We start from the raw sequence: 25,951 nt of genomic DNA, 5'->3' as shown, positions 1-25,951 counted from the left end.
TAGGCCAAGCCTAGTCTGCCCACCCTGCAGGGGGGGCAGTTTGCATGCAAAGCATTCTGGGATGCTGGGGGACTGTGAGTTAACTTGAATCTGGAGGGGATCTGGGACAGAACTTCAATAAACTAATTTAACCTAAATCAGTTAAGTCTGATCATAGGCGACGCATAGGGAGGGCACAAGGGGGCACATCCCCCCCCCCCCCGAGACTGGCCGCCACCGAAGCCGCCACCAGCTTCTGTGGACACTCACCACCCACCACCACCTCCGCTGTCGACGCAGCCACCAGCGGCTGCAGGCGGTCCCCTGTTACGCCTCAGCTCTGTATTCTTGGGCAACCCTGGCACAGGATGCAGTCTGTCTGACTCACAAAGGACTCACCCCCTCTCCCTCCCCTCCTCTACATAAACGAAACTGATTAAGATGCAGTGAGAGACGCACCTAAAACTCTCCAGATAAGGGTGATAAGAGTGAACAACTGCCCTCGGTCTCATTTGCATCTGAGATGGAACCAGATGACCATTCATTTACATGAGAGATGGAAAACAGAAAGCCTGAAGCAGAGACTGCAGTGAATTCTGGGACCAGAGAAGCAGGAGAGCACTGCATGATGGGGAATCTGTGCTTCCAATGTTAATTAACTCATGTTCACACACACCCAGCTCAGCATTTATCAGACCAGTTCTAATCTGGATTTGCTAAGGACTTTTCCCCCCCCCAGACACACACACACAGCTCTAAGTTTAATAGGCATCTCAGGCCGTACATTCCCCGGTCCCACTATGGGAGGCCTATTTAAACTTGATTGACTAAAACTCGGTTGCCGGGTTAGGGAATGCTGAGGCAAGAGACCAAGTCCGAGGGGGTATGGGCAACATTTGAACAATGGTTAAGGATTCATCACAGCATCCAGCCTGCTGGAGCCCTAATCCCAGGTGTTGTCATATCTTTCCCGAGACGACTGGTGAAAGTCCTCTCCACAAAAGGTTATGAGCACCCCAATAATTGCTTTAAATCTGGAAAAGTCATGCTAAGCTGAGGCTTGTGCACAACAAGTAAAAATCCAAAATCCTGATGCTGCAAGCTATCTATTGTTCCTGAAGAAACCATGAGATATCCCATCAGTATATCTGCCATCCATAGGAATCTCAAGCTGGCTCCCAAGTATTTGGGTTACTCCCTAATCTTAAGTGTTTCCTGATTATCAATCAGTTTCCTGAGATGGTCCAAACCAGATAACCCCTTGTCAATAGAAAAGACAATGATTTACACTACTGAGGGTGCTTCGAAGCAAATGAACTGAGGGTATAAAAATCTGTAAGTGTGTGTGCTGCAAAAAGAAAGAAAAAGAAAGAAAGAAGAAGAAGAAGCAGGAGGAAAGAGGGAGAAAAGGAAAGAAGAAGAAAACTCCTGTGCTGACACCATCCCCTGTCGTTCTTGGGACGCTGGAAGAACAGATCATCTCTCTCTTCAAGGACTGTGCTACGGACTGTGCCTGTCAGCTTTGCAGCCTGAGTACCTTGGACTCGGTGAGATTCCCAGCGTGCTCTCTCTCCTCTCTAGGCATAAACTTCTGAACCTGAACTGTATCAATTAAACTTGAGCTAAGTTTCCCCAAATACTTAGTGAAACCAGGGTAGTATTGTCATTGTTTGTGTTTGTTTTTCTTTTGCATGTCTATTACTACTAGTACTATTGTCAGCCTGTCCGTGCTGATCAGCCCGGCCAGGTCAGGCGTGTCACGTTAATTTGTGTGTGTTTGTGTGTATGACTGATTTGGTGACTGGAGGAACCCAGTCCCATTGAGATTGAGTCCTGCAAGATAGCTCCACTGGGGGTGAGGGCTTGCAGAAGGGAGAGATACAGCTCCGTATAGTAACACAAGCAGCACATTGACAGAATCACCAAGACCCTAGAAACTATCCCTAATAAATGAGCACACCCCAAAGTAATGGGCAAATTTGGTAACACCCCACTCGCCAACAGTGCAGACGGCGACTATAAGTGGTCCCTGCTCACTGCCCGCCACCCTTCCCCCATCTTTCTGTTGACACCGCCATGCAGGCAGTCCCCGCTCGGCCTGCCCTCACCGCTGACATCACTGCAGCCACTTGTGAGCAGTCCCTGATTGCCACTGCCACGCTCCCGCTGCCGACACTGCTGCCGCTGCCTGTGGGTGACTGCCATGCCCCCCAGCCTCAGGAGGCACTAGTTGTTCATGAGTCTGATAATACATCTATTCCAGTTTATCTTAAATTGGTTTCAGCCATTTTTTGAAACTGGTTTATGTGCAGTGAGCTTTTGTTGCGTTACAGATCTGAACCAGTTTCTGAGCACTTATACCAGTTTATGTGCAACTTCTGTCTCTAGCCCAAGAGTCATGTATTTTCTTCACTGGATACCATATTACCTTCATCTGCTGCTGAAACAACCTATATTTCGTTTATACACATTTTGTTCTAAGAAAATAATAGATCTGCTTTCATGTTCACAACTGCTTTTTCAAGGTGCAGATGAAATGAAAATGAAAATACTTTCATGTAATCTGAGGTTCTAGCCATTTAATCAAAACTTTTCCCAACAACACAAAAATTGAACCTGCTCCACCAGCTAACATAAATCTGAACAGCTTCTGGCAAGATATGTATTGTTTGAGAATCCAAATTTGAGTTTCAGTTAACTACTTATAAATTAAGCTAGAAAGATATACTTTTGCTTGTTTGTGATCATCTAATCATCTAAAACTACATAAAATAGATCGAACCAAACCTGAAATGTCTTAGAAGTTACCCTCCCCACCTTTTCACTGTGTAGTTTTATCCAGTAGGTAGCTTGGTGTGAAGACATGCCACACTTCAATATTACCCATTATAGATTTATGGTACAAGGAGCAAATTTCAATTTTCATTGCCCTGGGCTCTCTTTTTCTATTTAATCAATTGGTTTAGGGGTATTACTCATACCCAGTCCTTAGAGGACTATTCTGACTGTATGCAGTCAGAACAGATGTGAAGAGACAGATGGCTTTACCAGGTGCAAAATGGGAATTCAGAAACTCACAGAATCTTCAATATGTAAATGAACCAAGCGGAAAGTGACTATGTACATACTTTGCAGCACACATGATCCCAAGGAACGTTTCCTTATAGAGAGTACATTTAGAGACCCTAACAAGAGTTACATTTTAAATTATGACACCATCTCAAAGGAGTGGTTAAGTTTTTGGCAGTGCTGCAATCTGATCAGTGCAGCATGGCTCTGTTCAGGAAATGCCAAGAGACATCTGCAGATGATGAAAACAAGGTAAACTGTAACACTAAAAATCTAGAGAGGCAAGTCAAACATTGAGCTAGTTCTGCAGAAGAGAACTCAGATTCCTTGGGAGAAGTTGATACTGTCGACCCTCATGATAGGACAGTCCTTTTTTCTATTGCTGTTATTATTTATTCGCTTAAGTAGTTCCAATGCACATAGAACAGGATTACCACAAAACATACTGAAGAGCACTATTCCCGAGACACGGGGAGTATGTAAGGGTTTCTATAAGCTTCATTAACCTGTAGGGGAACATCCTGGGTGCCAATTTATGACTTGCCCAGTTGAACAGCTTCTCAGGTCATCCATTCCTACCTCCCCCCCATTACTTACTCTTTGTCAATAAAAATGCCTCAAGGAACATGCATATAATTGACAGTAATCTGCTCACGACAAGCTGACTCTTCAATCGGAGATTTGAGATCCTTTGTGAAGCTCTTCCATAAAATATCTGAAATAGGATGCGATTAAATGCAGCGTTTCTGGACAATTTCTGGGGTTAAGCAAAGTTGTCAGTGGCAACTTTCCTACAACTAGAACAAAGTAAAGGAAAACAAATATTAATTCCAGAGAATGCATCAGTGAAACAGGAAACCTAACAACAAGGTTCAGAGCTCCACCTAACTAATTCAAGATCAAATCAGGCACAAACTGTCTCCATAGATGCTGAATATTTCCCATTTAGTACACAAATATTAAACCCAGTACACTCCGTTAACCATGCAATTCACAGCATTTGTGTACACAGCTATATGATTACCTATTTAAGCACAGGTTACTTGGAATCGAGTAACCAGGGAAAGAGAATGGGATATAACAGTAAAAATAAACACTAAGGTAAAAAAACAAACAAACTTGGAAAACAAGGAGTGATCTTTACTTAATCATCTAAAATATTCCCTCAAAACAACATTAAGAAGCTTGTGTATTCACAGGTAACCAACTTCAAAATATTTTCCAATCTCCACTACCCAAGTTAATCACTTTGGTATGCCGTAAGCAAGCTGTATACTACTTGAGACTCCCACCTCCCCGATCTAGGAGCTATCATTCAAAGTACTTTCATTTCTGACTTAATTAAGCCTTTAAGCCTTTTCGGTGTTACTTTTTATTTTTTATGATATTCTGAATGGCTCAATCATAAAGAACAAGCAGAATGATTTTATTTTTATTATGAGTATGGGTTAATCAATAATTGAATCTTAACTATTTTGTTTATTTATAGTGTATGTAAACACTCAGATTTGCATTCCTTTCACTTTCTAGTAAAATCACATTACAGCAAAAGCTCTGTTATCCGGCATCTCCCAGGAATGGGGGATGCCGGTTAATCAAATATGCCAGTTAATCAAATGTGCACAGTCTGGTGCACTCCCTGGTGTCCGTGTGCCAGGGGACAGGGAGGGGAGCCCCGCACAGGCTGCTTTGTCCTGCACAGGCTGCTTTGCTCTGGGCCATGGGCCAAAGAAGTGAAGGAGAGGAACTCGGCTCACGGTGGCAAAACTGGAAGTGGGACTTCCAGTTTCGCTTTCGTCGCATCCTTTGGATTCCGGTTAGTGGAGCTTTCCGATTGATGAAATGCCAGATAACACAGCTTTTGCTGTATTTCCTTTTTCATTTTGATAAAAATGTAGTCAGACTGCACTGAGCCTAAATTCAGTTTTAAGCAGGATTTATCTTGAAATATCCTTCTTTTATTCATTGTGTGCATGTATAGTTGCATGTGTATGTGCACACACATGCATTTTGTTTTGGTCCCATATTTAATGAACTACTTTTTCAATTATTCTTTGTGCAAACTGTAAAAGGATAGCTTTCCTCATATCTTTTTGCAAAATTATTTTTATGGGGTTGGCAATTCCTTCCATTTCATAGTGTTAGCAAGGTTTGCATTATTACTATAAAGAAATATTTGAAAAAGCTCTATGGTGTACACACAGAGAATGACATATGGGACTTGATAATCAGACTGAAATGATGAGAATGACATCAAAGGAACAGATGCTGTAGACTTATAATTTACAAAGATGTTATGAATATCCAGCTATACCATGTTAATAACTTTTTGTACCACCCTGTAGTCTTGTTGTTTGGGTGACATCATATTATAGCCTCAAGCTGAGGTTCCTCTGAATTTTGTTACAGTCTAAAGAGATACTAAGGCAAATTAATGAGGCATGGTTTGGCCTCAGATACAAACTACTTAAATTTAATCTATAACTGTGGAAAAATGCAATTCATTTCCTTTTCCCCATCTATTCCACAAAATCATAATGGTAAGACGTTCTTGGCACAACACTGAATTGTATTTCATCTGTCATGGATGTTCTGTTAACCATTCAGCATGGTTTTATACTATCTGCAATCAAAGAGATATTGCTTGGGCAGGAACAGGAAATAATCCATAACCAGATTTGTAAACATGATGAAACAGAGTCACTTTCTAAAACTCATGAGAAATCAGTGATAAGCCTGCAAATGACTATGCTTAAAACAATAAACCTGTTCATTCTTTCCCACTAATCCTTGCCCTGCACACTGAAATTAGGATGATCCACATTGCATGACAGCAGTGGTTTGACTCAAAGACCGCTGATGCCAAAAGGACCTTGGCACAAGGTACTAGGTAAGGTACCATGAAGTTCACATTGTAGCAAACAAATGGAAGTCTCATCCTATAAAAACTGAGGGAATGCTTGTAGATAGGGAAGGACCCTCATAATACAGGAGCCATTTTTATTACTGCTGTTATGCTCACATGCTTTGCCACTCTGGAGTATTTGGGGACCTTTCTCTGCTTCTGACATCTGAGAAAGACATATCTCAAGTCTGGCCCCTTTAGACACATAGATTGGTATAACGTGTTTGCCACAGGCCTCCTTCTGAGGACAACTTGGATGCTATAACTGAGATCAAAGCAGCTGTCAAAGCAGGGAGGTTATTCAGAGAGGCCACATTAGTTCTCTTAAATTTGCACCATCTTATTCCGAATGCAATTCAAGTACTTGATTTGCATCTGAAGTTGTCTCCAGTTCAGATGCCGGTTATGTGAGGTACTGCCAACAGCTTTTGTGACTAGTTCTGGTACTTAAAGCACTAGTCCACAGATATCATTACACGGGTGCTAGTGACAGTAATATTCAGTGCAAGGTGTTCACTGTATGAGCCAGCTTCTGCTAACACTTAAGGAAAATATGCAAAACCTCTCTCATGCTCTTGCCTATGAAACAAAATTAGTGAGCCAGTAATTAGGTAATTAGTTCATTTAATGTTGTTTACAATTATAAAAATGATGCTTTTAAAGGGATTTTCACCTTCAGAGCTGTTAACTAGAAAGACTATGAATTATAGAACAAGCCATCTATATTCTCTGCTACTCGTTACTTGTTTCTGTACCATATCCATGCATTCAAAACTGTGGCTTTGTTGCTAAGCTTATCTCTCATCTGGTATATCAGCATCAATATAAACTTCAGTACTCATACTACAAACCATGGAGCCCATGATACCCCTCAAGTATACATTTTAGTAAAAATAAAAAGTGTGATGCCTACGACTGCAAGAATGGCAATGAAAATATGCAAACAAACAAGCAGAAGCAATACAGTAAAGATCAGACTGTGGTAGGTCCAACAGTGGGGTGAAATAAAAGAAATGCCCATACATCTATTTTTTAATAGAATCTCTCAGCTTTAACTATAAAAAAAAAAAAAAAATCAATCAGTTCAAAAAAGCTCAAAACATTGCATCTTGTCAGGAATGTAGATATATAAGCAAACATATACAAATTAAAATTCCTTAAAATTTGACTTAGGCACTACTTTATTTTAAATATTTTGCGATTTTCTGTAATTATGTAATGTTAAAGATTACTTTAAAATTCCCCTTAAATAATCATAACAAGCAAAAATAATATAGTTAGTAATGGGATGAACCTACATCAATGACCGATAGGTTTTTCACAATTTAGTTGTTAGCCAAATACTCTGTTGCTGACTTAAGTTTATTTGGGTAACCTTAATTATGCATTTACATGCCTTTGGAATGATAGTTTTAATATAGTAGAAACTCTACATAGAATTTCAAGGCAACTTTTTTCATCTGGCTGGGATAAATGAGAGATTCCTTCAAAATTTACTTTGTGATACTGAAATTCATTGCTTGAATCCAGTGTACTAAAGAGGCTCTCTAGGATACTTACTTATAATTAATTATGTGTACAATTAAGTAAGTGTACAGGGGTAATTTACAATAGATAAACAAGGTTTCATTAAATTTTCTTCTGCAATTCTCTTTGCTAAATGGATAATCCATCAGGCCAAAAAAACACTGCTGGGTTATACATGAACAAATACAACATTTTATTGTTCTTTTTGTATGTATAATCTTGTGGACATTTCAAACTTAGCCAAAAAAAGCGCTAAGATTTTCAGCTATTTGCAAAATGTCATGACAGGTTGGTTTTTTTATGCTTTGCTAAACTCTTCCAGTACATGCATAGCCATTAATGATCAGCATCTACACCCCAAAAACTATATTATTTACCCAAATCCAAGATGACTGAATTTAAGATGACTCCTCAATAACTGGATTCTATACATGGGCTATTTATAAATTTGTTATAATTTTCCATGTACAGAATCTAAGTATTGGAGAGCTGTCTTAAGTATAGCAGAGCTGTCCTGTACTGCTATAGCAGGGCACGTGGTGGGGGAGTGAAGTTGCTTGACCTCTGCCCCTTGCCACCTGTCCCACCCACCTCTTGCCCACCCCCACCCAGTGCCTGCCCTGTCACTTAGCACTTGCCCTTCCCATGCTTATGATTCCCTGTTCCTGTGCCCCCTGGCGCCTAACCCCCATGGTTTCTTCAGGCCCTGGCACCTACTCCCGCACACACTTTCTTCCATCTCACCTGTCCCCCAACCCCGCTGCCTGCCACCACCATCTTTCCCTCCTGTCCCACCATTTGTATTCAAATTTGGGTGGGGGGGGACTTTTCCCACCCCCATGTCAAACAGGGGTGGGGGGAGGAGGACATTGTCTTGGATTTGACTAAACACAGTATATTGTCCTTCACAGAACATAGAGCAGTTCTCTAATCTTCAATTTCCATTCCATTGAAGATGAAACTTTTCCTTGAAATCCTCTATTAGCATAGCATAATTCTCTTGATTGTTTTTAACATTTAATGGTAACAAATTATTGGTAGTTCCTAACAGTTTGGCTAAGATTTTTTATTCAAATGAGCAATAAAAGTACTGAGAAATGAGTGCAAAAAAAGAGAACTATGATAAAATACTAGAAAAATGTTACTGCAAACAAGTATCTCGGTGCTTTAAATTGAAGTCTGTAAAGCTGTATCGCTTTTTTCTACATGAAGAAGCATCACAAGCTTCTTTCAGCCAGGTGAAAATAATGTTTTTTTAAATCAAGCATGCATTTGGGTATTAAAAACTCAGCCTGTATATTAAACAAAAGTGAGATTAAATACATTACAGTACAGAGTACAAAACAGGTTGCTACCATAGCAATAACCTTGATTGCTGGCATTGAACTCCACAAAAACAAGAGGCAGAAGACAAAATCCTGCCAGCTCGTCTACTATTACTCCTTTCCTTGAGAGAAAATTCAGCTAAAAATGAGGGGATACTGAGTAAGTAAAGAGAAGAATGGGTTACTTCAAGCAACACTCCTTGAGCATAGAGGGTAAGAAATAAAATCTGGGAGAAGAGGATGACTAGGTTATCTGCAAGCAGTACTCCCTTTTCACATGTCCCTCACCTCCCATCCGGCTTGTCAAAAACACAGACTATCAACAGATGTACCTGGTAATAAATTCAGTAGAGAAACAATTACCTACACTGCAGCCTGAACAATTAGTCATCTGAATTCAGAATCTACAGCAGATATTAGAGTCAAAAGACAAAACATGATTTCATGAGGGGAGGACAAGATGGTTATTTTACTGATAAAGGAAGCAGGTACCTCAGCCCTCCAAGCATAATGCTAATGAGCTATAGGAGAACATGTGGCAGGACACGGATATAATATTTGGGCCGCCTTAAAACGATACAAAACTTTAAAAGTAGGTCATGAAAGCCTTATATTTCCCATATGGATATATTTGAAATCTTAAGCTATAATGAAATCTGAGTTTTGCTTCAAGTGGCTTTAAAAAGGGAAGAGATATATATATATGGACTGGGTTGGCAGCAGCCTGCACTTGCAGCAAAGCTCCCTTAAAGCATTCCCTTTCCCCCACCTGCTTCCCACTACAAACAACTGCTGACCCCTGAATTAAATCACTGTTCTTAAAAGTGTTGCTAGACCCCACCTCCTCACAGGAGGAAAAGTTTATCTTTTCTGCATAGACTAAATTTTACTTCTCTTGTACAAAACAGCCAATGAAGTCTGAGTTTTCCTTCAACTGGGTATTAAAAAGGAAGAGAGAGAGAGAGAGAGAGAGAGAATCTCTTCCCTTTTAACATAGATAGATAGATAGATAGATAGATAGATAGATAGATAGATAGATAGATAGATAGATAGATAGATAGATAGATCTCTCTATATATATATATGTATCTATATGAGAGATGTCTTTCTCAGATGCCAGAAGCAGAGAGAGGTCCCCAAATACCCCAGAGTTGCAAAGCAGGTGTTCCTGCATGCAAATTGTGATCACCTGCCTGGTCAGATACTTGACAGATGCAGGGGGCGGTGATTTCCAACCAATGGTCAGTGTCGAACTAGTGAGGAAGCACTTAGAGCATCTGAATATCTTCAAGTCAGCAGGACCAGATGGACTACACACGAGAGTGCAGAAGGAATTGGCTGGAGTCATTATGGGACCATTGGTGAAGATATTTGAAGACTCATTGTGCTTGGGAGATGTCCTGAAAGACTGGAAAAGAGCCAACATGGTGCCAATCTTTAAGAAGAGAAAGAGGGAGGATACAGGAAACTATAGGCCAGTGTGGCGGCGACGTGCCTCCACAGGCACGAGAGGAGGTGAGGGGGGTCTGCGGGGCACACAGAACCCTGAGGCAGAACCCCGGAGGTGGAGACTTACCCTTGGAAAACTCGGTGGAGCAGGAGCTGGAGCCGAGGCGGCGGCCGCAGCCGCAGCTACAGCCATGCAAGCCGCCATTACGCCGATTATGGAAGCAGCTGTTCCCAGTAAGGGAAACAGCTGAGCCAATCGCAGTGGCCGGCATGGTCGCTGCGGGAGAGTTTAAAAACCCCACCAGCACTTGTGGGGAGGGGGAGAGAGAGAGAGAGAGGGAGAGAGGGCAGGCAGCACGCCTGCCGTCCAGACGCTCCTGCTGGGGAGAGGCATAGGCTAGGCTGTGCCGTGCTGGCGCAGGAGGCAGGGCAAGCCTCCAAGCCTCTGCCAAAGGCATACAAGGGGAGAGCCCCGAGCTCTCAGCAAGCAGGGAGATACCCGTACTCCCCTGTGGAGACAGGGAGCAAGGGGAAATAGAGCTAGGGAGGGGTACAGAACCCCCTAGAAGGCATTGGGCAAGGGAAGGCAGCTCCATGGGCCACCCAGTCCCAGAAGAATACTACTTCTAAACAAAGATGGGGCGAAAAGGCCCAAAGAGGTCCAAGCAGGACCAAAGGATAGAGAGAGGAAAAGGGACGGGCAGGCAGAACGGTACAGTCTAGCTCGAATCTCTTCATGCCTGAGTCTCATGGCGGGACAAGCCGGTAGAAAAGTGAAGGCTAACATCCGACCAGTGCAAGATCAGTTGGCAAGTGGACAGGGTGTAGGGGTGGCGGAGCCCCGTGGAACATCGCACATCATAACTGTGAGTACACCCGTGTCGGGTGGGGAAATTCCTCTGAGAAGATCTCCACTAGGACCCTCCCATTAGAATTTGTCAGCAAAGTCGTGGCAGGAGAGACGAGAGAAGGGGATACCTCACCGGCGGGTGGCTACATACGTAAGACCACTGTCATCACAGTCAGTTTGAGCTCAATACCAGGTAAAATTTTGGGAAAAAGGATCAAGAAATCTATTTGTAAGAGACTGACAGAAGGCATGATTTTGAAGAATAGCCAACATGGTTTCAGTGCAGGCAGGTCTTGTCTGACCAACCTTGTCTCCTTTCATGATCCAGTAATGAACCGCTTAGATGGGGGGGACGCAGTTGATGTCATATACTTAGACTTTAAAAAGGCCTTCGATATGATCTCCCATGGTGCTCTTATAAAAAAGCTGGGGGATTGTGAACTAGCAGAGTCCACAGTCAGGTGGGTTGGGAACTGGCTAAGGGGTCAAACACAGAGAGTGTTAGTGAACAGGTCTGTATTGTCTTGGCGGGAGGTGGCCAGCAGTGTCTTGCAGGGTTTTGTTCTTGGGCATGTACTGTTCAACATCTTTAACAACGATTTGGATAAGGATGTGGAAAGCCTGCCGGCCAAGTTTGCAGACAATACTAAGTTATGGGGAAAAGCAGTCACACTAGGGGATAGGATGTGGATCCAAGTGGACCTGGACAAACTGGAAAGATGGGTGGAACAGAACCAGATGCGGTTCAATAAGGAGAAATGAAGAGTGCTTCATCTAGGGAGAAGTAACCAGATAGATTAGGAGATGTCCTGGCCAGCTCGATGACTTAAAGGGACATTGGGGTTATGCTTGAACGCACGATGAACAAGAGCCACCAGTGCAAGACTGAAGTCAACAGAGCTAACAGTGTACTGAGATGCATTAACCAATGCATCGCAAGCAGGGCTAAGGAAGTGATACTTCCTCTCTACTCGGCATTGGTGACGTCCCAGCTGGAGTACTGTGTCCAGTACTGGGCACTGCACTTTAAAAAAGATGTGAAGAATCTTGAAAGGGTCCAGAGAAAGGCCACAAGAACGATTAAGGGCCTGGACGACGAACCTTATGAGGAAAGACTCGGGGATCTGGGACTGTTCAGCCTGGGGAAGAGAAGACTGAGGGGGGACTTGGTGGCCGTCTAATAAGTATGTAAGGGGTGAATACTGGGAGCCGGGGGGAAAACTGTTCACTAGGGCACTCCAGGGGAGGACAAGGAGCAACGGCCATAAATTGTTACAGGATCATTTCAAGTTGAATGTAAGGAAGAACTTCTTTACGGTAAAGGTGACCAGAATCTGGAATAGACTTCTCAAAGAGGTGGTGCAGTCCCCAACCTTGGAATTCTTCAAAAGGAGACTGGACAGACACCTTGCTGGGATCATTTGATCTCAGCAGTATTCCTGCCCAGAGCAGGGGGGTTGGACTCAATGATCTTTTGAGGTCCCTTCCAGCCCTTAATTTCTATAATTTCTAGAAAAACATGTGAAAACAACAACAGTAATAGAAATGGCTCCTGTAGTATGAGGGTCCCTCCCTATCTATAAGCTTTCCCTCAATTTATCTGGGATGAGACTCTATTTGTTTGCTACAATGTGGACTTCATGGTACTTTACCCAGTACTTTATGCAAAGGATCCTTGTGGTCAAGTTCCTTTGTATACGACTCAGACAGCACTGCACAGCCCTAAAGGGGTACGCTACTTCCTCTGGGCACTTGCCTACCATGACTTGATTGTAATAATTGGAGAATTCTCTCCCTGAGAAGGAAAACTGGCTCTGCTGTCAGGGCTGTCTCCAATAATCCAAAATAATCAGTTATAGCCTGTAACAGTCTCACAGGCCTTACAGGGGGCTCCTCCAACACTAGTACCCCTGCCACAGTCCTCTGGGTTTTAAGTCCTGCTATTAAGGTGTCACAGCTAGGAGCAAACTCTCAGTACCTTCCTGGATGACTCCCAGGAAGCCTCTGCAGTCCATTAGAAACAAAAATGCAAAAATATGGAGAGGGGTATCCCTCACCCCTGGCCTCTGTTGCTTTCCAGTGCAGGGTTTCTCCTCTCACTACTGCTTGTGCCCTTTTGGGCTCTCCACCCTGTACTCCCAGCCTACCAATGCTGGTTTCTGGCCCTCAGCTGTAGCTCATCTGTCCTGTATTGAGGCACCTAGGCTGAGTTAACATCAAGTGACTCCTTCCCTGAGGTTATAAACAGCCTGAGCTGTTCCAGCCCCATCTTAGTGTTTCCAAATAGGGCTTTCCACTTCCAGAGGTTCTGTTTCCCAATAGGAACCTTAAGGAGGTCAGACGGTCTCTGTTCTCCTGGGGCTCTCTGCAACATAGGCTTTCCCTGCTGGGACACTTCTCCCCTCTGCCTTACAGCGTTCTGCAGGTAAGGGTTTAGTTCTCTCCACGCTCCCAGACCTGTCTACGGGCTTCTTTGGTTTGCTGCCTCCAAGCAGGCTCTGCAGTTGCCCTGTTTCAACCGTTCCTGTGTCCTGACCCTTTACTGTTGGAGCCGCTTGACTTCCAGATAGTAAGGGGAAGGGAGCGAGCATCGATTTTTCTCCTCCCAATCTCCCTACAATCTGCTGACATGGGTGGTCTTCAAGTCGACTGACTTCATATCTATCTATCTAGAGAAGTAGAGTTTAGAAAGGGAATACTTTAAGGGAACTTTGCTCCAAGCATGGGTTGCTACCAACCTGGTCCACAGCACTAGAGGCAGAGCTGCAGTCACTGCTCTTTACCAGAGGGCTGCCACCATTTCTGCCTGCTGCAACTTTTCTCCTTTGCCCAGGCAAAGCCCCTCTACCCCCACCCCCACCCTGAATTTTTCCATTCTAATGCAAAAGTCCATTTGTCTGACATTTATAGACATTTAGAAATGTGTATAAAGTTTCAGTTATTATTTAACAATCACAATAACTCTCTCAAGAGTTTGCTTTTTGAGAAAGTAAACAACATTGCATAGGGAAAAAAGCATCTATACTAGGGAAAAATTATTTAAAATTTAGTTTTATTCTACAAAAATATACCCCCTGGGCATACTAAGTATTTGTGATTTAAGAGATGGGATTTTGTTTAGTTTAAATTTAAAATTGACTGCAGAGTTTTAAACATAAAAAGATTACAGATTTTAAGAGCAGAATATAGCTTTCTTAAACTGCTTTAATATCAGCCATCAGGATAAAAAGCCATCAAAATAAGTCTTTCATTAAAAAAAATATAAAACCCTTAGGTTCTTTTCAAAACTACTGGTTACAGAAAACTATATTAACATAAATTACATTAACAGTGAAGTGGTTGTAAATTACATTAACAGTGAAGTGGTTGTGGGTTTTTAAACCATAGTTTAAAAACCCACAACCACTTCAAAAATACCACTTGCACTAATGGTCTGCTGTGCTTAAAAAACATTATTTTTCTTTAGTCCTGACATGGAATTAGTTTGTTCTGAAGCTTCTTCCAGTCATGACATTAACCAACTAGTTACAAAGGCAAATTAAAGGGCTAAAGTTGTAAACATGTTAAACATCAAAAGCCTGAGAAGTGCCTCTTGTCTGCATTTTTACTGAGTGCAAAATCGAGCCCACTTTTCTAATGAATGGTTGAATCTTTAAGCTGATTCAAATAAGTAGCACCTAAATTTCTTTCATTTTCTCTTACATGAGTATTGAATCCAACTGCCCAGTACTGTGGAAACATTCACAAATAGGTTTCAGAAGAAAAGAAAATGAGATAAGCCAGTGGTAGCCAACCTATTTCCCTCATGGGCTGAACGAACCATACTCAGTCAGTACATGGGCCAGATCATGGGCCGGACCCAGCACATGGAGCAACCAGGTGGGGCCTAATCCAGCCATGTGGAGAGAAGGGGGTGATCTCAGTCTTGATCTAGCCACATATGAGGGGAAGGGGCCATGGTCTGTGCCCTGATCGGGTTTGGTGAGGCTGAGGAATTTGGCAGTGGGTATGGGGTAATAGTATTACCATACTTGCCACTGCTCCCCCACCACCAAATTTCCCAACCCGTGGGAAGACCCACAGGCCGGATGCTGTGGCTCCATGGGCTGCATTTGACCAGCGGGCCAGAGGTTGAGCATCCCTGGTCTATGTTATGCCCTCCACCCCTCTTTCACTAGTTTCCACCCAATCATTCTCTTAGGAGAGGAATGGGCAAGACAGCCATGAGGTTTGTTCCTCCTCTCTAGCCAACTACGGACAGAATCCCTGATAAGCCACCAATCCCTACACGTCCATGCAAATCATGGGGAACCTATAAGAGGGCAAAACTTCCCTCTCTCTGAAGAAGCTGTGCCCCTGTGTATTCCTGGCTCCATGACAATATGATTCTAATGGAAGTGATCATTACTGGCCTCTAGGACCTCCCCTTAACAGGGAAACACCAGTACAACATAAGTGCCATTGACTACACAACAACTGGTACTAACTTGATAGGTTGACCTCCAAGTGAAAAGCAACTGTGTTTACTAAATCCAGACTATCCTAGGAAGTGCGCTGCAGGCCAGAACTGTTCCACAGTAATCTAGCAGTGTAACTTTAGTGGAGCCCATCTTACAAGGCTTCCCCAGATTTCATTAGCTAGCTAAACCAGAAAGAAATACTGTCTGCTCTGGAACATCTCTTTATTCGCAGATCCTTTCATGCCCAACATGACCAATCCTTCTCCCCCCACCAGACCTAATAGTTGCCACCATGAAACCCAGACACCATAAAGTAGCCTATGAAGCATTCAAGTGGGGATAGTAGGGTGAAGATTGATGTGGAGGCAGCTAGGCCCAGTTCAGCCCTGTCTTAAAATTGCACAATCAAGCCTGGTTTCTTATTACATCACAAATTGCTTGGTGCCCGGTATGGCTAATACTACTGCCCAAAAGGGAAAAGATTTGCTTCTAGTGACCACTGAGGCAGAATAAAAACAAGAACATTTGTTTAAAAAAGGATTTTCTTCCTCTCATCAGCTTACCCAGCAAATAATGTGTTTGGCCAGGGATGCATACCACACTGCTACGTAGAAAACCAACCATACCTGGCTTTGGCAGCATAAAACATTTTACTGGCATACATAAGAATGAAACATTCAGCCCTTATTGCTGGTCTGATTTATTTAAAAGGTATCCACTTACTGTTTAATTTAATAGGAAACATAAGCTACTTGTGTTAGGACTCCATTAAGGTTTTAAGTTAAGGTTTTAAGTTTTATAGTTTACCTCTGAAGATTTCAATTTACTGCAATTTATAAGGTTTGAAATATTTATCAGAGATCAATTTTTTTTCAACTCGTAAACTCTGGATTTAGGATAAAATACAGTTGATTGTGGATGAAGCATGCCTCAGAGACAAAACAGCTACGTGCACAAACCAACACTGTTTTTTAAAATCCACAGGCAAATGGCTTAACTCATATAAAGCATAAAATAAAATCTGGCCTGACAAGTCATGTATAAGTAAGTTATAAAACATATTTCAATCTAACACTGGGAAAGAAGAATAGCTTCTTGAACCACAAAAATTATTAACACAGGAGCAGATTATGAAGGATTGGCAACGTAATTTACAGAGATACATTGCTGCATCCCCACCCACAGCCCCACTGAGTTCAGTGAAATTCTTGTCAGGATTGTGTCCATGCAATTTTCAATGAAGGATCAGGACCTACACTCACTAATTTGATTAACTTTCAAAAAATACAAACTTAAGAGAATTCTGAGAAAGAGGTTAACATTGCATTTAATGATTCTCTCTTACATGGAGATTATTAATGTGTTTCCACATTATTCACCCCCCATTCCATAATTAGATTTGAAAACCTCCCTGGATTCTTATAAACCTACACTAATATTTAGGTAGAACAGTTGGGAATTTTCATAGAAGGGCAACAATATCATATTTTCATGCCCAACAGATGTGCAACCCAACAATTATCTGAAAAGTGTGTCCGTATTCTAAAAAGAAGTTTTGGCAAAAACTGCATATTTTTATATTACACATTCCAAGTTTAAAAGCTAGTTGGGAATTTGTCACCGAAGCTATCTGGACTGATAACACAGTTATTACAAAATCAACTCTTTACAGGAAAATTTGTTTTTGCTGACATTTTTCAATTTTCTTTTGGGAAAATAAACGAAATGCTTTCTTCTGGGTCAGGTGAAAGTTAATATGAGACCATAAGAGTTTCCACAATAACTCACAGAAGCACTACCCCTGCCTCACGACCTCATTCACTTCTGTGGGCCAGGTCCCTAGACGGATCACCACCCTCAACACCCCAAGCTTTCCTTCCCATTGAACTATTGGGGTACATCCTTGCAGCCAGGTTTACATAGCATGTGAGGAGGTATAGTCTGGCTGAAAGACCCAGTCCACGTGTAAGAATGGATGTACAAGGCAATTAGCAGGGCTGCGCAAGGCTTCGGTCACTGATTTGATTCGAAGGAGATTCGGCCCAATTTGGCGGCCAAATCTCCAAATCCGAATCAAATCAGGAGACCCATTAATCTCTCTGAATCAAATCGGAAACCTTCGATTCAATTCAGAGAGATTGGATGATACAGACAGACACAGCTTTACATGTTTTTTCTACATACCTCAAGGTACCAGGTGGCTCATGAACGCCGAGATGGTGGGGCAGATGGAGTGTCCCAGGGGAGCAGCAGCGTGCTCAGTGGCAGACGTGGAAGTGAACCAGAAGCACTTCTGGTGCGCTTCCAGGCCCGCCGCAGAGTGCGTGGGGGACCCCCCCCCCAGCTCAGCAACTGTTGCCTCCTCGGTCTGGGGGGGGGGCACCCGGGGTCCCCCCACAGCTGATCGCCAAGCTGGGGAGGGTCCAGGGGGGTGCCCCGCGCTCTTGGAGGTGGACACAGAAGTGGAGCGGAAGTACTTCCAGTCCACTTCCGGGTCTACCACCAAGCACACGGGGGGGTGGAAACACACTCCTGTGGGATGCTTCATCTGCCCCACCATCTCAGTGTTCATGAGCCATGCCCTGGTACCTCAAGGTATGTAGAAAAAACATATAAAGCTATGTCTATGGCCGAATAGCTGATTCTCCGGATCAGAAATGAATCTTCAGATTTGTCCGAAACAAATAAGGACAGTGATCTGAATCAATGAAGTGAATCACTGTCCCCTGAATTGGGCCGAATCTGAATCCAAATCAAATGCAGCCTACTTCGCACACCCCTAGCAATTAGCTATTCCTAAGACACTATAATAACTCAAAAAGGACACTAATGAACACAGAACCAAGTTGCAATATACTACATTGATCCAGTTCAATAAACCAAAATAGTATTTAAGTTAACGACAAAATTAAAAATTAACTATTTCAAACTTTGCTATTTTGACACTGTATACCAATTTGCAGCAAAAACTAAAGTTCCCCACTTTTAGCAATTTGTAGGGGCAAAATTTTGGTTTTTGACCCACCATACAAAAAGTAGATATTACAACTTTATGTGAGAAGAGGAACAATACATAATACCTGTTTAGGAAGACGGAAGAGAGAGTTTTTGTAGAATATATCTTTGGCCTGACTCCATGTTCCATCAATGATGATGATTACAGATGGACCAGAAGGGTGCAGAGCCGTTTCTTCCAAATTAGCTGCTTCAGCTCCAGGATACAGGATTAGTGTGTTAGAATTCCTACATACAGCAGCTAACTCAGGATACCTGCAAACAAACACAAAAGACTTTTTGAGCTTTTCTGGAAGAGAAAGTATACAATACATTTTTCTTCCCACATCTACCCTATGTCACCTTCTCCAAATGTAAACTGTTCAACACATGGAACTTCACTTGTTACCATTCCTTCTTCTGAAATCCTCAATCCTACTCCCGAGACAGGAAGGGTGCATCTACACATTAATTTATTTGCTATAATTATGGTGCATGAAATTTAGTACCTGTAATGACAGGTACTACAGGTACAAACTAAATGTGCTGTAATCGGCGCTATTACACATTAGTACAGATGAACGTTTTTTAGTAATGCTACTGTGCATTAGACTAAATCTACTGCACTTGACCATGGGCTTTGCCCACCATGCTAGCACTCAGTAGAATTAGTCTGCTGTGCATTAAGCATCTCATGTAGAGGCCCCCGCAGAGGAGTTAATAGAATAATACTCAGACTCAAAGTAATGGTCAGAATGATGTTAGTCATCATCTTGATCTTGTGCTCTGCAAATCAGATGTTCTAGTTTGAAAAGAAATGAGTTTTAATAAAAGACTCCTTTTAGATGGAAGAGTCAATCTTGATTTTAACATTTTGTATCATTCTAGTTTCTCAACCAAAACGTTAAGTACCACAAGGTCACAGGCTGGTACTTTACCACAAGCTTAAGGCCAACATTTTTAAAAAATGACTGCTAATACTGTATTTCCAAACTGTGAGTTCTATTGTTGGATGTGAAAAGAAGATAGCACCCACAAACATAGCTGCAATTGATGGGACTTGGTAGCTCATAAAATCCAGAATGGTTTTAGTATCTTAAGTTAGATGCTTAGCATTGGCAACAGGTAAATATAAACAGAGACTATTACAGCTGACTAACCAGACTGGCTCTTCAATAAACCCAACTCATGCCAGCCCAAACTGAAAATCATAAGGACCAAAAATAGAACTATGATCTCCCATCAGACAGTGATGACAAACCATTTCATTTGGTTCAGTGAAAAATTCAGCATTTATTTCCTTTACGGAGATTTCACAGTTGCACAGACACACAGAATGTTCTGAATTATTTACTTGGGATTTAAAAGTCTTATTAGTTTTTTACAAATAATTAAACATCTATACAAAGATGTTTCAGAACAACAGAAGAGCAGACATAAAAGTCGCTTATCAGAATGATGGTGAATAATTTCTGAAAAAAAAACAACCCCAAAACACACTTCTAGTATATAATCAAAAGCATTTCTTTAAAAAAAAAAAAAAACTTCCATAAACAGAAATCCAAGTTTAATTTAAAAATGCAAGATTAAAGTTGCATAGATAGAGAATTAAAAATCAGGAACCATTAGTTTGAACTCTAATCCTTAATGCTGAGTTATACCCAGAGGCATTGCATGCTTCCATAGATACTGATTCAGATTTGAATGAACAGTTTATAGAAAATATTTTTAAAGTACTAGTCTTATCTTAGAATTCAACAGTCTTTACTAATTATTAAAGTGACACAGTGTACGTGTTTACAAAAACAAAACAACAAGCTCATTCATAAAACATTAACGGCTGAGTACACAAATTCAAATAATCTGAGAATATTCTCCCAGGTTTCTTCTCCTGGTAGAGAAACTTCACCAGAGCTGTGTGTACAGACATTCAAATGCTGAGGCCTGGAGGAGTGGAGAGCCTGCAGTGCTGACACTGTGCAGCTCAGGGGGGACCCAGTGCACACATCTCAATGTGCTCTGCAGGCTCCCTTAGTCTGCCTTGTGACAGATGGCAGCAGTACACAGAACAGCCCTGATTGGCTGACCCAGACTGCCCATGATCAGACTATGTTCTCACGCAGCACAATGTGGAGATTATGAAGGAGGAGTGTTCTGCTCCTTGCTGAAGCAGTAGAGTCCAGTGAGCAATACACTTTCCCTGGGGAGGAGAAGAGGGATGTTGAAGGACTTTAATCTCTTCTGAGAGAAGCTCCATGGCATGTATAGACATTTGCAAGAGTGAGTTACCCGTAGATTTTCCCAGGTTATTTTTCTCTTGGAGTGGTCATTTTTACTCGGAGAGATAAGCCTGAACATCTGCATACTCATGGTTTCTCCTGGGAAAGCAGCAACTCTCCCAAGAGAAACTAAATGTCTGTACAATGCAATTGTTTCTGCCCTTACACATGTACCTTCCCACCCCTGAAAATGCTGACAATATACAGACCTCATTTTCCTGAGAAACTCAACACCACCCACATACCAGAAGATGCTGAATAACTCTGTGGATGTACTCAGTGCCTTGCAGGCCATGGTATACTTCCAAACATTAGAAGGCACTGTAAGTTCTCAGTACCATGAACAGTTCAATTAAAGCCATGTCCACTGCTAGTAAAATGTATAGAATTGGCCCCCTGAGAAAGACTCAATTCTGACCACCATTATCCATGCCTTTGTAAACTTCAAGGCTAGATTACTGTAATAAACTCTATATGGGACTGCCCTTGAGGAACGTCTGAAAGCTGCAGTACGTGCAGAGGGCAGCAGCCCATATTTTACAAAGGTCAGTTGCCAGAAGCATGTAACTCCAGTACTCCAGAGTCTGCACTAACTTCCTGGAGCTTCTTGGCACAATTCAAGGTGTTAGTCTTGACTTAGAAGTCCCTAAATACCTAAGGGGACTTCTCAGACCTTTTATGCTCCGTCATGATCCCCAAAGTTAGCCAAGAAAAACCTGTGCGCCAAGTTCACTTGCTAAAACACAAAAGATGATTCTCTATTGTTGCTCTTCAGCTCTGAAACATCTCATACTTGAGACCTGCCAAAGCAGAAGTGCTATAAAACCTTGTTATTTGTTGGGTATTCTGCTTTTTTATGCATCTGTTATTGTTAGCCTCCCTGAGCCTTTTTGGGAAGGGTGGCATAGAAATCAAATCAAATAAATAAATAGATACAAAAAAACCCAACGTACATATATAATGTGGTAAGATAAGAAAGGAACAAAGTTACAAAAAATAAGTTCATGAGGTTATATTTTTCTTTTACATATTTTTTTGCAAGATATATATCACTTTGATTGAGATGAGATTTAGATTTGCAATAAATCTGGGCTTTTCTTTCTTATGTATCCCCACCATTAATAATTCTCACCTAAATAAAATATCCCTTAGGGGTTTGCTGAAACTCAATTATATGATAAGAAAGATCTTTCCCATTTATATAGCTTGCAGAATTGACAGTTAAAGGTATTATCTTTTTTCCTTGTTAAACGAACAACATTTGACAGAGAGTCTGAAAAAAGTAGATATCTTAACGATATTATTTTAAAAGCTACTTGACAGAAAACTACAATTCGTTCAATCTGCATCTCTGAATACAAGCAAGCCTTACCACAGTCTTTAAACAATCACATATTACTTCATTAACGTTACTAAAAGGCAGGATTTTCTAGACTACTGCCAGATGTTCCCAGTGGGAGTTGCTATGTGGAACAGCTCTGAAAATTGAGCCATTTTATTTAGCTGTCTAAATGGGAGTTGTTGCATAAAGAATCCTTTTGGAACATATATAAATAACATAATATATTAATTTTTACCTTACAAGATTTGACTTGTAAGCTTATGTTTACATATATAATAGAGTATGAAATATAATGACTGCACATAAGCAAGTAGAGTTATAGCTAGGCAGTTATCCTTCATTTTTTTAAATTCTTACTTGAAAAATCATAATATCATAGAAAAATGTCACCAAAAGGGATCTTCAGATGTCATCTAATCCACCCCTTTGCTCAAGGCAGGATCATCCCTCTCTAAACCATCCCGAACAAATGTTCATGTAGCCTGCGCTTAAGCTTTGAGTAACAATAATTGGACAAACTCCCTGTGCTTAACCTTACGCTGTACAATAGTAGTCCTACATAGTTTCAATTTTTTAACCTCAATCCACATGAATAATTTTAAACATGATGCAACATGACTCAGTAAAAACTGTAAATAGCATATCTCAAATTAAAAATCAAAATCAAATAAAGAATACTCAGGTGGTTTTGCATTTTGTGCATTGGAAAAATTGATAACGAAAATATATGCTACAACAATTTGTTTCCCATTGTGTCACTGCTGGTATTAAGGAAGCACTGCTCATTTTGAAACATTACTAGCTTTAGGACACTGGTGTATCATGAAGCAGAAGTTAAATTTAATCTACCATTTCAATCAGAGAAGCCACCATGCTGATGGCAGCCTCTTTGAAGCTACCAACTCTCAAGAGGGAACTAAGCCATTTTTAAAAAGCTGTATTTTTCTAACCAATATTCTTCTCCCAGATCAGAGCTGGACTTTAAAAGATATAACTCTGTTGATCAGAAAAAAAGGTTATCTTATATATGAAAAAATTAAATAACCTGGCTCCGTTCTAAGTCTTAGCTGTTTCAAAGAGGATGCAAAAAGTTTGGCTGAAGATTCAGTGCAAACAGTGTAAAATGAAAGCTTGCACTGACTTCAAGTATTGTACTTCTAGTATCTTCAAATCAGTGGGATTCAACATTAATTTTTTGTACTCTTTCAGAAACAAATAATGAGAATGCTGATGTGACTAAAACTTTTCACAAAAAAAAACTGTTGTAATGATTATTCATTAGTCATATGCTTCAATTTATTCTATTTTATTACATAAATTTGAATATACCATGAATATTCAAATGCTTTAAAACTAATTGGTTAATGGTGACCTTTTTATACCTATGCTTAAAATTCCCATTCATGTCATTGGACTATCTAGAGAAGTACAATTTTAAAATATTTTGGTATTTTTTTTAATGGACTACTAGTATCCCTTGTTTTTCAAAACCCTTTTTATAAAGGGTATACGCAATTCCATACGAAATGTACAGCTTACATTACTACATCTAAACAGTATCAACTTCAATTTATTTATTTCCATTTTAAAATGTGACAAACATCACATTTCATAACTGATCTTAACTCAGTGAATCTTGCCCATTAACAATATGACAATTTGTCAGTTAGAGTTGTATGTCTATACATGCATTTTGGTTTCTATTCTACCCAGGAGAGCACACAATTCACCAGCAGACTCTCTATGTGCCTGAAGAAGGGTGTTTGTGCCCAAAAGCTTGCAAAGAACAATTTTTCCAACTACTTAGTTGGTCTAATAAAAGACATCATATTTACCTAAAGAACCTTGTCTGCTATCGCCCCATTCACTTTCATGTCACCACTAACTTCACTGTCACTGATTTGAAAGCGATATGTTTACTAATGACTATTATTTATTAATTAGCATTCTATGAACTTTACATAATGCAAGATTTATCAAGTTCAATGGCTGTATTTAATCCGAAGATTTTTCCCCATCAAATGTTCAGCGCTGGGTTTTTTCCTAACAAATACTCATCATTCTAAGGCAACATATTTGATCCCTGTCCAATATATACAGTTTATTTAAAGATGAAGAAAATTTCTTGTCGTCATAAAATTCTTTTAGTAATATAAATTTCCTCAAGCAGTAACATGTTAGGGCAGGGGTGGGCAATTATTTGGCTGGAGGGCCGCTTAATGAATTTTGGTGAGCTGTCAAGGGCTACATTGATAGCCCCACCCCTTCACAGGTGCCCCACCCCCTGATCATCATCTTGGGACTGGAAGTCCTGCACCCTAGCCCCTGACCTTTGCCACTGGAAGTCCTTCCCCTTGCCCCAGAAGTACTCTTTCTTTTTTTTTCTTATTGGGGGGGGGGGAGGGTTGCCCTCTTGAAACTGGAAAATAAAACCAAATCATATACTAAAATTAAAAAATCTACTATAATGTATTTTAATTTTATTTCAAAAAATATTTTTGTCCTGATTTGTGTGTTTGTGTAGTATATATAGAGGTAATTGCATAATAGCTCAAAAATAAAGTCTTAGTCTTGTATGTTGTGTGTGTGTATGGGGGCAGGGGTTTATGGAGGAGTATGCGGGATGAGTTTGTGTGTGTGTGGTAGGGTGTGGGGTATGTGTGTGGGATTTGTGAGGGGGTGTGGCTCCATGTGTAGGGGAGTGTAGGATATGGTGGTATGTGTGCATGTCTGGGGGATTGTTGGGGGGGTATGGGTAGGGTGTAGGTGTATGAGGGAGGGTAGATGCTGTGAGGACTCCCCTACACAGCCCCCACCCCTATGGCACACAGGGACTTACACGCCACTGGGGGGAGGGGGGGAAGAGTCCTGTGCAACAGAGCTCACTGCCTTCCCTGCTCCTTGCAGCCACATGCAGCTCATGGGACTCCATTGAGAAGCAGGGAGCAGGGCTTTCTGCCACTTCTGGTGGCTCATGGTGTCAGGGAGAGAGGAAGGCAGCCAGCTCCATCATGTGGGGCTTCCCTCCAGTGGCATGCAATTCCTAGGAGCTGCACGTGAGCCCTGCCCAATAGAGATGGGCCGGCCTGGGTCTGCTCCCTGCCACCAGGTGCAGCTCCCAGAACTGGCTGGAGCCATGCACTGTTCAGTGGCTGCACTTGCAAGGGCCACAAGCACCCCAAAAGGTCTGCTGCTGCTGCCAGCAGAGGTGGGGGCCGTGTGCCTTGGAGGGGCATGTGAGGGATCCCCACACCCTCCTCCCTTACTCACACCCCACAAGCCCCACACTCCCATACCCACAGCCTGCTCACCCAAGCTCTGCATTCCCACTGCCCCGCTAGGCACAGGCCATGGGCTCCACACATCTGCAAGCCCCATGCTCCGTGCTTCCACCCAGCTGCAACTTCCCTATCTGCTGTCCAGAGCAAATGCTGCAGCAAGGATATGAGGAAGAGTCACTGGAAGCCGGGCAGCAGCAGCCCTTCCTGGAAGCTGTGTGTGTGCTGGCTGGTTCCCTCCCACACAGGAGAGTGGGAGGGAAGCACATGAGCTGGACAGGGTACAATTAATTGATGGGTACCCGCAGGATGGATGAGAAAAAAAAAAAAAGGGTGCCTTGTGGGCCAAAACTTGCCTGCCCCTGTGTTAGGGAATAAAGCCATGCAAGTTAACCATTAGGCTTCTATATGTCTACGTACACCAATGAAAAATACAACTTTCCCTCACCCTCCTCTTTCCCTCCTCCAAAAAATCACTTTTATTGTTACCTTTT

At 41.8% G+C, this 25,951-nt stretch overlaps 1 protein-coding gene across 3 annotated transcripts in view; it reads right to left on the bottom strand.

Annotated features, from left to right (window-relative positions):
* Positions 1-25,951, bottom strand: part of DTWD2 (DTW domain containing 2) — a 190,579-nt gene that overhangs the window by 65,266 nt on the left and 99,362 nt on the right. For all 3 annotated transcript variants that reach the window (XM_014608602.3, XM_019478164.2, XM_059724917.1), the window contains one exon: positions 18,645-18,834. In XM_014608602.3, the coding sequence (XP_014464088.1) occupies positions 18,645-18,834 (190 nt within the window). The remainder of the gene's footprint in view (positions 1-18,644; positions 18,835-25,951) is intronic.

This window comes from Alligator mississippiensis, chromosome 3 (genome assembly GCF_030867095.1).
Source record: "Alligator mississippiensis isolate rAllMis1 chromosome 3, rAllMis1, whole genome shotgun sequence".
Taxonomy (NCBI): Eukaryota; Metazoa; Chordata; order Crocodylia; family Alligatoridae; genus Alligator; species Alligator mississippiensis.
The sequence above is the reverse complement of the archived record's forward strand: the minus strand, read 5'-3'. Positions and strand labels throughout refer to the sequence as shown.